Source organism: Phaseolus vulgaris, chromosome 11 (assembly GCF_000499845.2).
Source record: "Phaseolus vulgaris cultivar G19833 chromosome 11, P. vulgaris v2.0, whole genome shotgun sequence".
Lineage (NCBI taxonomy): Eukaryota > Viridiplantae > Streptophyta > Magnoliopsida > Fabales > Fabaceae > Phaseolus > Phaseolus vulgaris.
The window spans coordinates 4,681,501-4,696,682 of record NC_023749.2 but is presented as its reverse complement, the minus strand read 5'-3'; the positions used below and the strand labels follow the sequence as shown (position 1 = coordinate 4,696,682).

General features: G+C 32.5%; 1 protein-coding gene across 4 annotated transcripts; it reads right to left on the bottom strand.

Annotated features, from left to right (window-relative positions):
- Positions 1–1,893: 1,893 nt before the first annotated feature.
- On the bottom strand, positions 1,894–13,547 carry LOC137808146 (flowering time control protein FPA-like). Of its 4 annotated transcripts, none has more exons than XM_068609147.1 (6): positions 13,146–13,547; positions 10,318–10,563; positions 9,902–9,982; positions 8,671–9,689; positions 6,782–8,178; positions 1,894–2,170 (listed from the first exon to the last, which is right to left on the bottom strand). In XM_068609147.1, the coding sequence occupies exons 1-5, from the start codon at positions 13,416–13,418 to the stop codon at positions 6,795–6,797; spliced, it is 3,003 nt and encodes a 1,000-aa protein (XP_068465248.1). In that variant the 5' UTR covers positions 13,419–13,547; the 3' UTR covers positions 1,894–2,170; positions 6,782–6,794. The 4 variants fall into 4 exon arrangements, with proteins under 4 accessions (XP_068465248.1, XP_068465403.1, XP_068465478.1 ...); XM_068609302.1 differs by having other exon boundaries at positions 8,671–9,686; XM_068609377.1 differs by lacking the exon at positions 1,894–2,170 and adding an exon at positions 5,557–5,835 and having other exon boundaries at positions 8,671–9,686.
- Positions 13,548–15,182: the final 1,635 nt, after the last annotated feature.

Below are 15,182 nucleotides of genomic sequence, written 5' to 3'. Positions count from 1 at the left end.
ATTTAATTGTAAATGTACTCAAATCATTAACTTGAACCAATATTTAAATTCTTATTTTTATTATCAAATAAATTAATATCTTTAAAAAATCTCAATATTAATTACATTTAATAATTTATTTAAATTATTAAAAAAATTAAAATTATCATTGTAAAACATTACCTGTTTTTTATTATTATATTTTTAATTTTTTAATTTTAAGACTGTTTTATAGTTTCAATTTTTTAATTTAAAAAAGTTTTCAGAAATTAAATTATGTCTTATTTTTTAAACGATTATCAAAATGAACATTTTTACCATGAACAATAAATTATATTATTTAAATAAATATTATAGTTAATATGCCATTCAGATGAGTTTTTTTTTTAACAAAACTATCTTAGAAAAAAAATTCATAATTAGCAGCTACTGCAGTGGTGTTGCCTCAACCACTGAACAAAGAGTAACAATTTTACACTTATTTTTTTCTCATATTCCTGTTTTCTTATAAAATTATTTTGTAAATATAAATATTATACAAAAAATTTATCTTTACATCATCAGAAATCACAATGAGATAAAAGGACACGTATCTGAGTTTGAGTTTGATAGAAGAAAAGTATGTGAGGAGGAGTAAAACTCACACCTTGAAATAAACAATAATATTATTTTCTCCACTATATTTATAGCTTGTTATCATCATTTTATTTTCCTTTTTCTAATTGTATTATTATATTTTTTCAATTATTTTTTCTTTACCAAACACACTTCACATGAAAGTTTGTGAGAATGACATGATAAAAGCTATAGCTTAATTTATATATCTAGTTACTATAAAATAATTTTATATATGTTTTTAGCAGATGAGTCACATCGAGTTTCATTTGTGTAATACATTTGACAGTGAAAAGTAATAAATGCTTAATTAAGAGTACCATGTGTTAAAGAAATACCAATTTATTAACATTTGGTAAATAAATATAAATATGAAATCATTGCACTATTTATATCTCAGATTAATTTAAAGAATAATGTGTGGGTTTGAAAAGATGATAGTACATAGTTAAATTCGTTGCAGTTTTAACAGAATAAATTTGAGAAAGAAAAACACCAATAACTTGTTTTTTATTTCTGCTTTTCTTAATTTTATGACATAAACATCACTATCAAAAGATAATCTCTCTTTCTTGTAATATGTTGGATACCATATATAATTTAAGGACCTGGTACTCTTGATTTGTAATATCTTAATAATAAAATTATAAGGTATGTTTGTAATTACACGTTATAAAAAATTATTAATAATTAAGAAAGGTAGTGATGTGGGTGTAAAAAAAAGGAGTGTAGTGTTTATATATAGTATATAATACATAAAAGAAACTACTGAAACCTATTTTATTGTATTCCATTGTTCATCTTCAATTATTTCTCTCTCCAAATTATTAACGGCTAAGAATTTTGTGCACATAAATAAAAGAATAAAACTTTTATTCCATCATGTCTCACTTTATTCTACTATAATATAGTTGTTTTCCTTTTACCATATCACATTGAACCACCGCATAATACTGAGACTAGAAGTGAAGTATTTGAATTACCAACATACTAAGGATATTTTGCCTTTATTATGCCTTTTAGCTATCATATTTTTTATAACCTTTAAATTTTGAACAGATTTTATTCAACTTAATCATCATTTCCAAAATGACATTATTTACACTTTTTTCAATTGATATACTTATTTTTATCTAATATTTAACTAATTAACAAAAATGGTGATGTAAAAGTAAAAAGTGTCAATTCGTTAAATCCATTTTTTTTCAGATAGACACCGTAGTTACTTCTGACCCTAGTTGATCCATTTTGGAGCAATCTCCTCTGGACTTGCCAATAATATTTGAAACACAAAGAAACGTTGGATATCCAAAGAAATAGAACAGCAAAAGTTTAAACAAATAATTTTAAAAAAGTAGTCACACGTCGGGTGGGTAGCCTAAAAAAGTTATGTACATTGAACAGTATGATGAATAAAAACCAACTTACAGCTTTGTATTTTGTGGAGTGAAAAAGGTTAGAAGGAAAGAGAGTAAGTGGGGTAAACGAAAGTTGCTTTGATAAATGATTAAATAGAAATTGCTGTTGAACAATGGTGAAGTCTGGGTCACCTTCGCATGCATCTTTCGACCATTACCTACGCGTCCATAAAGATAGGGAAAAAACGACACGATTAGACTTGGCAGAACCTCATCAATTACGTTGCGCAGCGCATAAAAACATATTTATTTGGATAGGGTATGCATGTATAATGAAAAGAAGATCAAAAATCATATCGCAGTAATGAGTATAGTGTTGCCAGATCGTAGAGTCTAATTTTATATCATTGCATTATAAGATTTTATAACTTAATATGTAAAATTTGATTTTAATGGATGAGATTGATGCAGATGATTCAACTGCAGAGAAGTGAGAACCTAATAAAGCAGAAAATCGCGGTGCTACGAAGTACGAACCCTTAATGAATGGAATGGTTCAGTACCTGAATGGATCTACGAAGGAATTTTTGGTATTCAGAATCGCATTAATGGGTGAATACCCTGCAATGTAGCACTCAACACTCACCGGCTATTAACTATGGACAGAAAAAGCTTTTAGCAGGGGGGGAAATACGTTATTATGGTATTCCAGTGTTAAAAATTAATTATAATGTTTTCGGTATTCTATTAACAAGTACCTTCCTCAAATTTCATATCCAGATAATATTTATTGGGTTAATTACATCAAGGTGTTGCTTACAAGGCATTATTGATAACAACAAATAGAACAAACTCAATTAGGAAGACAGTAATTTTGTCCGAATGCTGTCAGAAACACAAATTCAAAATGACACATTCTTTTATCACAAAACTAGATGCTACTCAGCACCAAAGTCATTGAGACTGAATAAAGAAATGTATGGAGGTATTTTCATTTTATAGATCATCTACTGCCAGACTCTTTATTTTCTAGGTTTAATCAAGTAAATTAAAAATAGGTCTGATATTTTCACAAGAAATGCATAATCAAGGCCCGGTATATGAAGCAGTTTTAATTAACTAAATATCTATTTATCACTCAATTTTGTTTAAAAGTAGTTGACAGTTACTGCCATCGCCTCTATATATTTTTAATTATATATATTTAACGAATTTTCACCTTTTTATATATTTAATGAATTTTCACATTCATATATTTTAATGGAGTTCCAGCTAACAAGCATTACACAGGGAACAGAAAATCCACGTGCTCTGGCTCTTTTTTATTTCAACGTATACTAAAATGAAACCAGCAGGACTGATAGAACATTCATAAGAATGCAGGCAACTGAGTGTTTATTAGCCCTCTAACGATAATAAAATTTGGGACGCCTTTCCATGGTATTCCTAATACCTTTTCCTAAGTTTAGACGCTACTCTTACTTCGAGAAGTTGGCCTTCATATTAGGAAGTAAATGATTGAGTACTACTTGCCACGCATGCTAATTGCAAGAGACAGACGACATTAAAAATTGTCCTTAAAATTAAATAGGGCAGGTAGGATCTAAAGTTTTCAGTTAAAAATTTCACTAACCAAGTTCAAAAAATTAATCTAACCATGTTGATGACCAATTAGGGCAATCAAAGTTCCTATAAATTTCAATCCGTGTCGAGTTCTTGAGGTCATTATTATATCTCTCGTCCCTAAGCCAAACTTGTAATTTCTGTATCCCATATACAGGAGGGGAATCATAGGGGAAATTAGTGCAAAACCACAATTGACAGTGGCACCAAATTTGTTGATTTGATATACTAATCCTTAATTAAGGTTAGCTAGGAAAATATTAGACAAATTTAACTCTAAATGTACACATTTAATTTGAAGTGTCTTCACAAGACCTGAAGAAACACTTTCAAGATTCTTACCCGGTGGGAGTTAAACCTAACAAGTCTCAATAAGTTTAAGGGTGATTGAATTCGGAAAGAAACATAGGGAAAGTAAATGGAAAACCACAATTGGGATGTGGTACCGAAATTTGTTGATTCAGTCTACCAATCCTGGATTATGGTTAGCTAGGAAAATAGTAAACAAGTTAACTCCAAATTTTCAAATGTAATCAGCAAATATCTTCTCATTATCTTTAGAAGCACATTCAAGATTCTTACATAGTGGAAATTACACCTCACAAGTCACGATAAAATAAGTTCAAGTGACTGAATTTCTACCCCTAAAAACTACCTTTCACGAGGTGAAAAAAGAAGAGAAGAAAGATTAAAGCCTACAGCTAAAAATAATGGATACAAAACACAGAAGAAAATAAGCTATTATCACACCAAGTTTTTATAAGTCATATAATTGGTATGTAACAGTCAATCACACTGTCAAAGTACACTACTGAGAGATAAGGAAAACAGAAAGAAGAATAAGACATGTATGTATTAGAGACAGAAAACATAAACAGTAATATACAATAGGTATAACACTACAGAATTAATCTACTTATATATGAAATGGGTCAGTTGATGACACGGTGATACCAAGTAATGAAGAAAAAAAATAGATGGGGAAAGTAATACTAAAATGATACTGCCTCCAATCTCTAATATAAGCCCAAAAAGAAAATATTGGACATTCTTTCAATTACAATCTCAACTTAATGAAATTATCACTAAAATGCCCTTCATTTAGTTGGTGTCTAATTTCCAAGTGTCTAATTTTCAATGACTCTTTTATTCTTGATATCTATTTCCAATGCAAAGTAACTAAAGAAACAAATTGATTTTTAAATGAAATTAGTGCAATTAAATGTTACTAACTCTCTGTAATTAGTCGAATAAGTATTTTTACTTGTATTTGAGACTGGAGGGAGTAAAAAACTACTTACCTATCGACAATGACCAAATAACCACAACATTAATTCCATTATATCAAATGGTTTCTAGAGCACAAGCCTAACAGATGATCCTCCCTATTATCAATGATGACTAAACTGCCATAGCAAACCAGCTATGGGTACCTTAAATATCATGAAACGGCCACTGAAGACAAAGTGCTAATGTATTGTACCAACCAGGAATTTCTTCAAATCCTAATAATAGACCCATTGTGAACGTTTAAAGAGGGGGAAAAGGAAATGTAGGAGGGTGAAATGTGAATGTTGGGCCTAAGGAACAACGAGAGTGGGTATATTTGAGGAAAAATAAATGGGTGACAAATGACGAGGAGGAAGGATTATCAGGAAAGGAAAAAATGAAAACTGGCAAAGGGGAGTTGAGGGACATGTCAGAATCATACGAGAGAGACAGCGGAGAGATTAAGAGGAAAGTAAGGAAAAGACTGGGCATGAATGAGAACAAGAAATTTTGTAGATTTTGAATTGAGGATCTCACACCATTAGCATTTTATTCTTCCTTTCTGCAAGCAGACTCATTTAATATTTCATTTGCCTGTGCCATGAATATATCTTTGAAGTTTTATTAAATTCAAATTCACTTGGTATTTCCTGTCAACTAAGTTTACTGCCTAATACTTGACAGATAAAATATCAATCCTACACACAGCCCAAAATTCAAATCACGAGTTTTCTTAACATCCCTGGAAAAAAACTTTCCAGCTGTTAATCTGACAACCATGAAGCAGTCAAAAGAGATATCTTAGTCGATGAGGGAAAGAAACAAAAACTTAGCAAGCAACATTGACAGTTTACCTTGTAATAAACCAGCACGCAGCAGAAAACAAGAGAAATCAACAGATCTTGAAGTAGTTCAATGACAAAAACTAGTAGCAATAAAACCCTAATCCCATGGTCACCGCCAAAGATGTGACTACTGAATTTACAAGATGCTGTACCACGATTTGCCAAGAATGGGTCAGGCACAAATAAAACAATAATCAGGAAGAAGGGCTAGAACAGAGAGACAAGCAAAAAAGAATTGAGGTAAGCTGGCCCATGGCTTTGCAATGTAAAGCACTTTACCAATATCATAATAAGATAAGGTGAAAACACAAGGACATTTAAAGCTAGTGATGCAAAAGGGAAATCCCAAATGAGGTAGTAGAGCCAGGAGGAGAAACGGGAGAGAAATGGTTGAACAGGCAGATGGCTTGGAAATCGAAGAGTTAGAAAATGATGTAACGGAAATGTCTTTATTCAAGCACACAGTAAAGAATACAGACTTTTTAGAATATTGTAAACCTTTCAAGAAAAATCATGGAATTCTGATAGTATGACAATTTGTAACAAAGTTCAGAGCAAAGAAGAGGCAAAAGTAAGATAATGAGGGTCAAACATAAAGAAAGACTAAGAGATAATGAATGAATAATCCAAATCATAATTTACCGGAGGACAAAATAGGATCAAACAAATACAATGGAATTTTTCAACAGACAAATGCAGTTTGATTTATTTGGAAATGACATCATTAAGATCACCTGCCTAATCCCAACCCAAACTATATAAGAAAAACGACTTGTTCCAGAATACTCCCCATAAAAGTTTGGACATACTTCCAACTACATATAATTGTTTCCAAGGGCTTATTACATCTCTGTAAATTTATAAGTTCAAGATTTCCATATTTATTTTGTCCATGACTTCAAGGATTTCAGGTGTAGAACCTACAGATCATTTGCAATTGCAACCAAGGTATGGAACCAGACAATCACGTGGAATATACCATCACATAAATGACATAAAAATATTTACAAGAAAAATGTAAATATGGACAGAATCTGAATGAGTCAATTAAACAGTCAACTAGATCATATATTAAAGAAAGAAATTACTTACAGGAAACATCTCATTATTGAATTCCTGGTCCATGCCCTCCCGGGGCTTGTTGTTGCTTCTGTTGTATTTGGAGAAGAAGATTGGCAGCAAACTGTAATGTTGACTGGTACCTCTGATTCTTATCAGCTTCCACCTCTGGTGTGCCTTGACCGACTCCAAAAACAGAAAGTTGCTGATTGGGGGTGTCTGGGTTTACTTGGTCTACTGTATATGGCATGGCTGTCTGCTGCTGTGAAGAATTGGCACCACTAACTTGATTAGTTAAGGCAATAGAATTATTAGGTTGCTGGAAAGGCAGTGAATTGTTATTAGGTTGTTGGAAAGCCTGAGAATTGTATAAAACAGAGGCATCCGTTCCCTGCACAACTCCAAAGCCTTTCTGATTGCTGGGGGAGGCTTCAACTTGATAATGCTGACTGCCATGAGGGGATGCAGCTACTTGTCCACTTTGAGTGGGCATCATGAAATTAGGCATGTGTCTAGATAAAACAGCACCTTGCTGATGCATGGTGGCTGTAGTATCTTGGATATGAGAACTACTAGAGACCACTTGAGTAGGATTGCCACCTGGAGCAGATGCTGGTGGATAGTGCTGATAGTGAGCATTCTGAACGTTATACATACTCCTCAACTGTTGAGGAGGATGAGTGGTTTGATCAGCAATTTGATTATCCTGTTTCCATAAATAGGATTGACTTCCATCATTTGGTGCCACAGGAGGAAATGGAGGCTTCATGGTGGAGGAACCCACTCCAGGCTTGGCACCATCAGTGGCAGATAATGGTGCAGTTGTAGGGAGAAAAGAAGCTAGAGTTGCAATCAGCTCAGGCGTTAATGCAACTCCTGCTTGGGACCCAGCAACACCATTAATAGGAGCATAATCTGAAGGCACAGAATGAACTGAAGGAGGCCCACCTGCAGGTGGGTAGACTGGTTTAGTAGGAAGCATAGAATCCTCATGCAATGGTCTGCTATAATCCATTGACAAAACCTGTTCCTCTTTCATAGGAATCAAACCATATTCAGTCTGTGAAGGAGGAATTTGCTGCATATACTGACTTGTTGGTACAGGCAAGTTCGATGGTTGTTGCATAGGTGCATTACTTGGCAATTGAGGAAACTTCAGAACCACACCATACAATCGCTCAGGTCCACTCACTTTCAAAACTCTTGTGAGAAAATCAGAAGGAGGCACCAGGAATAAGGTGGTGTTATCAACAAATTTGGCAACACCAGCACGATTTTTTGCACTGAGATAGCGAAGGAATTCAGTATATGATGCAAAATCATCTTCACTATCAGGCAGAAAGAAAACAATATCAAAACCAATTGCATCAGCATAATGTTTAGTGAGTATATCCAATCCCGTCCTAGCTGAGCAATCAATAACATCAGGACTGCAGCAAAAGAACAAAGCAAACTTGAATTAACATTAAAACAGTAACATAAAGAAATATATATACAATACATTAATCAAGATGGACTGGTGTTTTCGAGAAAAAATCATACAAAACTAAGTACCCATTGGTTGTGCTTAGGAAAAAAAATGAGCAAGTCAGTTAGAATCTTTACCTCCAATATACTAAAAAACATAAAAGTTTAAGACTATTATTTTCATAAAGAAAACATAAGAAAAATAAGCACACCATTTGTCCTGATGACAGCACAAACCAGTAAAATTCATAAAACATATGTTCTTGTAGAAAAGAAACAACACACAGAGGAAAGAGAATATCCTACATGTTGACTTTGCTAGCAATGAGAATACGATAAATGCAAAATAAGTCAACAGAAATGAACAGATTCCAAGAACTATTCCAACTTTTTCCTTCCTCTAACAAACATGCAAATTTTTAATTGAGATTAGAGATAGATAAAGCTATACTCACAGCTCAGACCCAATCCCTTTCCCAATTGGTATACATCTAGCACGGCAAACAGGAGTTCCGCCTTTTGCAATAATTCCACGCCAAATATGATCACTATCAGGTTGGACCGTACCACGTACTCCAGCTGTAATCCTTGAGTTCATTGGACCAAGGTGACTCTTTCCTTGAATGTTTGCATAGGGACCAGAGCTACCTCCATCAACTGATGGATCCATCCCATAAGATTGCTCCAGGGCTAATCCCCGATCATCCATATTCCTTAAAGGAAATGGGGCTTCGTCAACAGGTAAGGGTCCATCAATCCTTGAACGTTTAGAATCTCTTGGAATATGGTTTATGTCAAGTACATCCCATGCACCAGAGGTTGATCTTGTAGGATGCCTAGGACCTGGTGCAGGAGAAGAAAGCATCCCTGGTGCAGGAGGAGATGGCCTTTTCCAGTTTGGACCCATGTTACTCTTGGAGATTACATCCTGAAATTTGTGGAGGGCATTAATCTCATTAAACTCAGGACCAGAAATAACAGTGTCAACACCGCTGTGAGGACCAAAAGGTCGCATTGGTACATTTGGACCCATAATACCGCTAGGCGGTAACTGACCAGTAAAATTATTTGGAACCATTGGACGATTATGACTAAATGCATCTATTTGTAACGGTCGGAATGGATGCTCATTCAGCAATACATCGGACCTTGGTCCATTACTTCCAGAAGAAAAGCCAGGGTAATCACTGCCATGTACTAGATCATTGCTAGAATACATAATTGTTATTCGAGGATCATTAAAAAGGCGCCCTTGAAGGCCCTCTTTTGCACGTCGGGCTTCATCAACACTTCTAAACTCTACAATAGAATAATTCCTCAAGGGAAAACTCTTGATTCTCTCAATTTCACCAAATAAAATCATAGCATTGTGGAGCATTTGTTTATCAATCTGAACAGCAGGAGGATAACCAATCCACAACACATTACTTGGTTGACCATCGCCTTTCCTCCCCATTGGAGGCTGTGAATGCTGCTGACACAAGAAATGTTATTTATAAGAGGAACTGAAAAAGTTCAAGCCACAGGATATACAGAAAACATTGAGCATTCTTGTGTAAATAATGCCCAGTCTTCCTAAAACTAAAACGTTACATTAAACAAAGCAATGACAGACAGATGAGCAAGAATTATACAAAAAAAAAAGTTACAAACTTGCAATTAGATTCACATTGCAAGGACCCTCACCAGTGGTCTTTTCTGGCCAGAATAAGCATCACTAGGCCCCAAGCTTTTTCCTTGAAACTGCCCATAATCAAGCAACTGATCCTACAATAATCAGCAAAGGAAACATTAACTACAACAAAGTAACATGTAAACAGAAAAAGCTACATAAAAAGGAAATAAGCCAGTTCATCAATTCTAGAATGAAAGCAATTTACACAAACGCTTGGCTCAAACAGTTTCAAGTGAAAAAAAACCATTACAATAGTAAATATGGATTATTTATCAATACAAGAAATAAAATTCAAGATGTATGCCATTTTAAAATAATCACTCCCCACTAACTTAATTTTAATTACTCTTTACCAACATGAGGCATCAGGCCCTAGATAGTTGAATAATAAAAGGAAATCAAAGAAAACCATAAAAAATCTACTTACCCTTTTTGTAGCTTGTGATCGAAGGAAGTCAACACGAATATGCTCCCCCCCTATTCTTTTCCCATTCATTATTTTCATGGCCTGAGAAGCATCTTCTAAATTGAAAAATTCAACACATGCAGTATTACGGTCTCTGTAGAACTTAAAATCCTCAATTTTACCAATTTTACAAAATTCAGCTTCCAATTCTTCCTTTGTAACAGCTGGGCTAATACCACCCACCCAAAGCTGTTTGTTTGCCTTTGCCTGAGAACATTTTTTAGTCATTTAAATAAACATTAGAAAAATACAGATAACACCCTCCACATACAGATGTTTACGAAAAAACATGTTAAGATTTAAATAGTTGATACTATTGAAAGATATTGTACTTTTGCTTCAAAACAATCAAAGGAGAAGCTAGTACTATGAATTTCCCAGTTGAACAATTGAAAAAGAAGTCCCATCTTGGTTTGCCCAAGAAAAGAAAAATAAGGTCAATGTTTGTCTATTCCACTTTGACACATAACATAACACATCCAATGGTAGGAACTAAAATGTGAACTCAACTGTATTATTATTTTGATCATGTAAGGAGAGAGGATACAAGTTGAGTAAATAAATATGAAAAAAAATCATTAATTATATTGCTAAATTGCTAGTTGAATGTTGTGTCTAGGTAAATAAATTGAACTAAAGATGATGAGATCATTAAACATTACATGGTGAAATAAAGTATGACATGATACAACCTCGCTTCAACGTTCAAACAATAACATATACTTATGTGATTAGCAGTATCAAACCAAAGCTACCAAGTAAGACTTCCAAAAGTTCCGCTTCGATTTAAGGACTGAAATTGCTTTCACTACAATCAATCAAGAATGTTTATCCACACATCACCTATCGTTTTGCACTTTCTATTTCGTACATGATTCTGATCTTTTTCAGACTTTCATTTTTTTCAAATTCTTAATATAGGAGAAACTCAAGAACTGGATATCATTCTCTGTATCGTATGTTTCAATTCATCAATCTTATCCTGGATTTGTTTTTTAATTTAATTTTAAAATATTGTTATCAGCTCCTCGCCCAACTTTAAACGAGAGAAATGTCTTCCAGGAAGCCATGTTTAGAAGTTTAACGCCGGCGGTCTATGTTTTTTTTATTGAAACAAGTCTTAATACTCTACAGAGAACGTCCATCACAACTAAACATCAGGTTGCGGTTTGGACTATCTATTAGTATATAATAAACACACTACACCCGAACCAAATACTAAAACAAAATTACTGTTCATGCTACTACCGAACCAGTGTTATTTTAATTTTATTGGCCTTGGTTTCTTTTTATGTAAGTTACGTTATTTGAATGGCTGGTATTTTTTTAAAGTAGGGCAGAACAATATAAAGTTGTTTGATGATTATACAGATTTTCGCAGTTACGTAAGTTTCTATACGAATAATGCTTGGTAACCTCACAACAGTGAGATCACTACTGTACTCCAAATCAAACTAAAACCAAGGGTAATTAATTGGAGTAAATCAAAGTAATGCATTTTCACAGATTTCAATAAAACAAACATCTATTCTTCTCTATTTCGTTCATTCTGAGTTTTTCTAAATCTAACATCAGATATGTTGTAATTCAGATACTTCAAAAGGCAATCTTTCCAATTGTCCATTTATCCTGTCACCTCTCTGTAGACCTAAAGAAACACTCCATCCTGTTGGCTACACAGTGGTTATTAATCAAATAATTTGTATTTCTTAACTGGTAGATTGAAAGACTTCTTTTAAGTCAACCTCTTCGTTTTAGCCAAACGCACAGCTAGATAGGAGATTCGTGTTTCATGATAATTAATTTCAGGAGTTTCAGGACAGGAAGAAAAAAAAAAGTCTCAGTTCATACGCATTATGTTGTGTGTTTACTATGAGGACGTATCTGAGTAGCTCATTCTGACTTTTAGCGTGGGTGTGTATTTACTTCATTGTTGCTGTTCTCATTAGATGACAGAATTAGTTACATATGAGCTCATGTAAAGCACTATTCTACAACACTGTCACTTTGAGCGATGCATTGTTGTATAACTTGGGTCATGTTTACATAACATTTTAGATCTTCGTTTAAGAATTAAATAAATCTTAGTGACTAGAACAAACGAACCACAAAACAAGCTTTCAGACCCCTTTTGAGATGTGAAGAATTAATCAACAGAACAAGAGTTTATATGTCACCAGACTCCCAACCAAATTTTCACCCCTTAAATTTAAGCAATTTTAATTATTTTTTATTTAAAAATTACAAATTTGTATCTTAAACTAATCACCACAACAACTAATTTACTAAGGATTTCGTCCAATGTAATCCAAACACTGCACACCGATCTTCGCCGACAACGAGGTTAGTTTACACTATTTCTACGTTGTATTTGACTTCACAATTTCATAGCGAGTATCACGATCAATTTCGCCATTTCTATGCAACGTATATGGTTACTGTTTGTTTAAATTCATTCAACACAATAAAAAAATTACACTAAATTTTAAATAAAACTTGCCTTGAGAATCAATTTTACAAAATTAATCTTATCCAAAATCAATTTTGCAGAACACGGCGACCTAAACACGCGAAAAATACTTAAAATTAGGGATTTGGATTTTGTTCATGCATGTCGAGCAATTCCGTGAAACAAATGGCAACGAGGGAGAAAAATACAAAAATAACAAAAGCCTAGAATGGAGAAATAGCAAAAATACTAAAAATAATAATATATTAGTTGAAAGAAAAAGAAGAAGATGAATACAGGAATTGTGAGAGCAAATGAAAGCAAAAAGATGAAGACAAACCGGTCTGGCAAACTCAATCTTCAAGGAACTGCCGCGGAGAGAGGTTCCTTGGAGAGCGTTTTTGGCGGCTTTGGCATCTTCGACGCGCTTGAAGAAGACGAAGGCGTAACTGCGAGCGGAATAAGAGGTGACGCTGTCGAGTGCGCCGTATTTGGCGAAAAGTTCCATGAGATCGGCGTCGGTGACATCCGGCGCCAGATTCCCCACCCACAGGTTGTTGGAAGGGCTCGAGGACTCGTCGGAATCCCTCATTGGTTTCGCTGGAAGTGGCATTGGAACGAACAGCTTCTATCCAAATGCAAATAAAAAAAACCCTAGAGAGAGAAAGGTGAAAATGTTGTTCGAGAGAAACCCTAGAAATAAGTAGAAGAGAGAATGAATAATTTTTATGCGATAATGGTTGAAAAAAAAACTTCAAATGTAATATTTATATATTTTTTAGTTGCCTTGGAAGACCCAGAATATTCGGGTTCCATTTTCCGGATATATTACTTTCACCGTTGTTTTAAATATTTATATATCTATACTTATATAAACACAAAATTTTTAAATTCTACTCTTATTTAATATATTTTATTTTATTAATATAATAAAGTATTTTATATAAATTACTTAAAAATTAAAATTATTTTTTAATTTTTTAATTAATATTAATGTACAATTTTTATATGATTTTTCCAATCTTTCTTTAAGAGAAAAAAAAAGATATTCTCACAAAATTTTACATAAAATAAAAATTACTCTATACTTTATTTTTTGTTTGTTTGTCAATTTTGACTTGTTCAAAATTATTTTTTAGATATATTACATTCTGAAAATTGAGTGTTATAAGAATAGTTATAATTAAGTATTTTTTTTCAAATAAACTTGATTCATTTTATTTAGTGTGGTTTAATTAAATTATCTTTTAAATTTAATTCAAAATTAACAAATTTAATTTCAAAGTAATGTAAAATAAAGTATAGCATTCAATTTTTAAAAATCCAACAAATATCAATAAAAGAGTTTGCATAATTTTAATTAGAAATAGTTAACTAAATCATCAGATAACAATGCAATCTTTTAACAGGTATTAAAAAATTCTAACGAAATTTCATGATTTTATTTTATATTTAATATAATTAAACTCAAATCAAGAAAGAGTACTTTGTTTTTTACTCAAATCTTAGTAGATTAGATTTAATATGATATGTGAAAGTTATAGAGTATATAACAAAATTCTAAAATTTGATTTACTTTATTTATGAATAATCATGCGTATAAAAGTGCAATTACGTATATTAAATGATGAGTGATATTCTAAATTCATAAAGTAATTATGATGCAACACATAACAACTTATAATAAAAGGGGATGTTTAAAATTAATGAAATTTAGTCCAATAGTTTTAAATCTTGGTAGATTTGATTGTATATAGAGATTTTCAATCATCTTCTATTTCTAACTAATATATAGTAGTTTAGAGTGTACAAGTTGTGAAAGTAAGAAAATATTGTGAAAGTAAGAAAATATTTCATAATATGAGATTCAAAGTTATCATAAATGTGAGCTAATTTTGTTTCTTTTATATATTTTAAATAGTTTTTAAGATTGAAATAAATGTTATATGGCTCCCTTAAATTAAGAATATTCTTTAATACTAAGTTTCTTATGTATACAAAGTAAGTAATCATGGTTGGTGATAGACAAAATAAACAACTATTTTATATTGTTCTGATTTTAAGTCGAAGAGATAACATTGTCAGAATTAATTAATTATATATGAGATATTGTCTGTTTTGGAAATCAATACTTTGACAGGATTTGGTGCTTAAAATATATCTGAGTAGATTAGAGAAATAAAAAGTATATAAATTATTGGCCTCAATTCCTGAAAAATATGAGAATATATTGAGGGTAGGGAATATTATTTTTTCAAAGTAAAAAAGAAGATGGTGAAATATATTTATAGTAGGAAAATAAACTCATTCATGCTATACAAAGAAACTCATGTTAGGATCAATAAAAAATAGACACTAATAACTTTTTATGGAAATA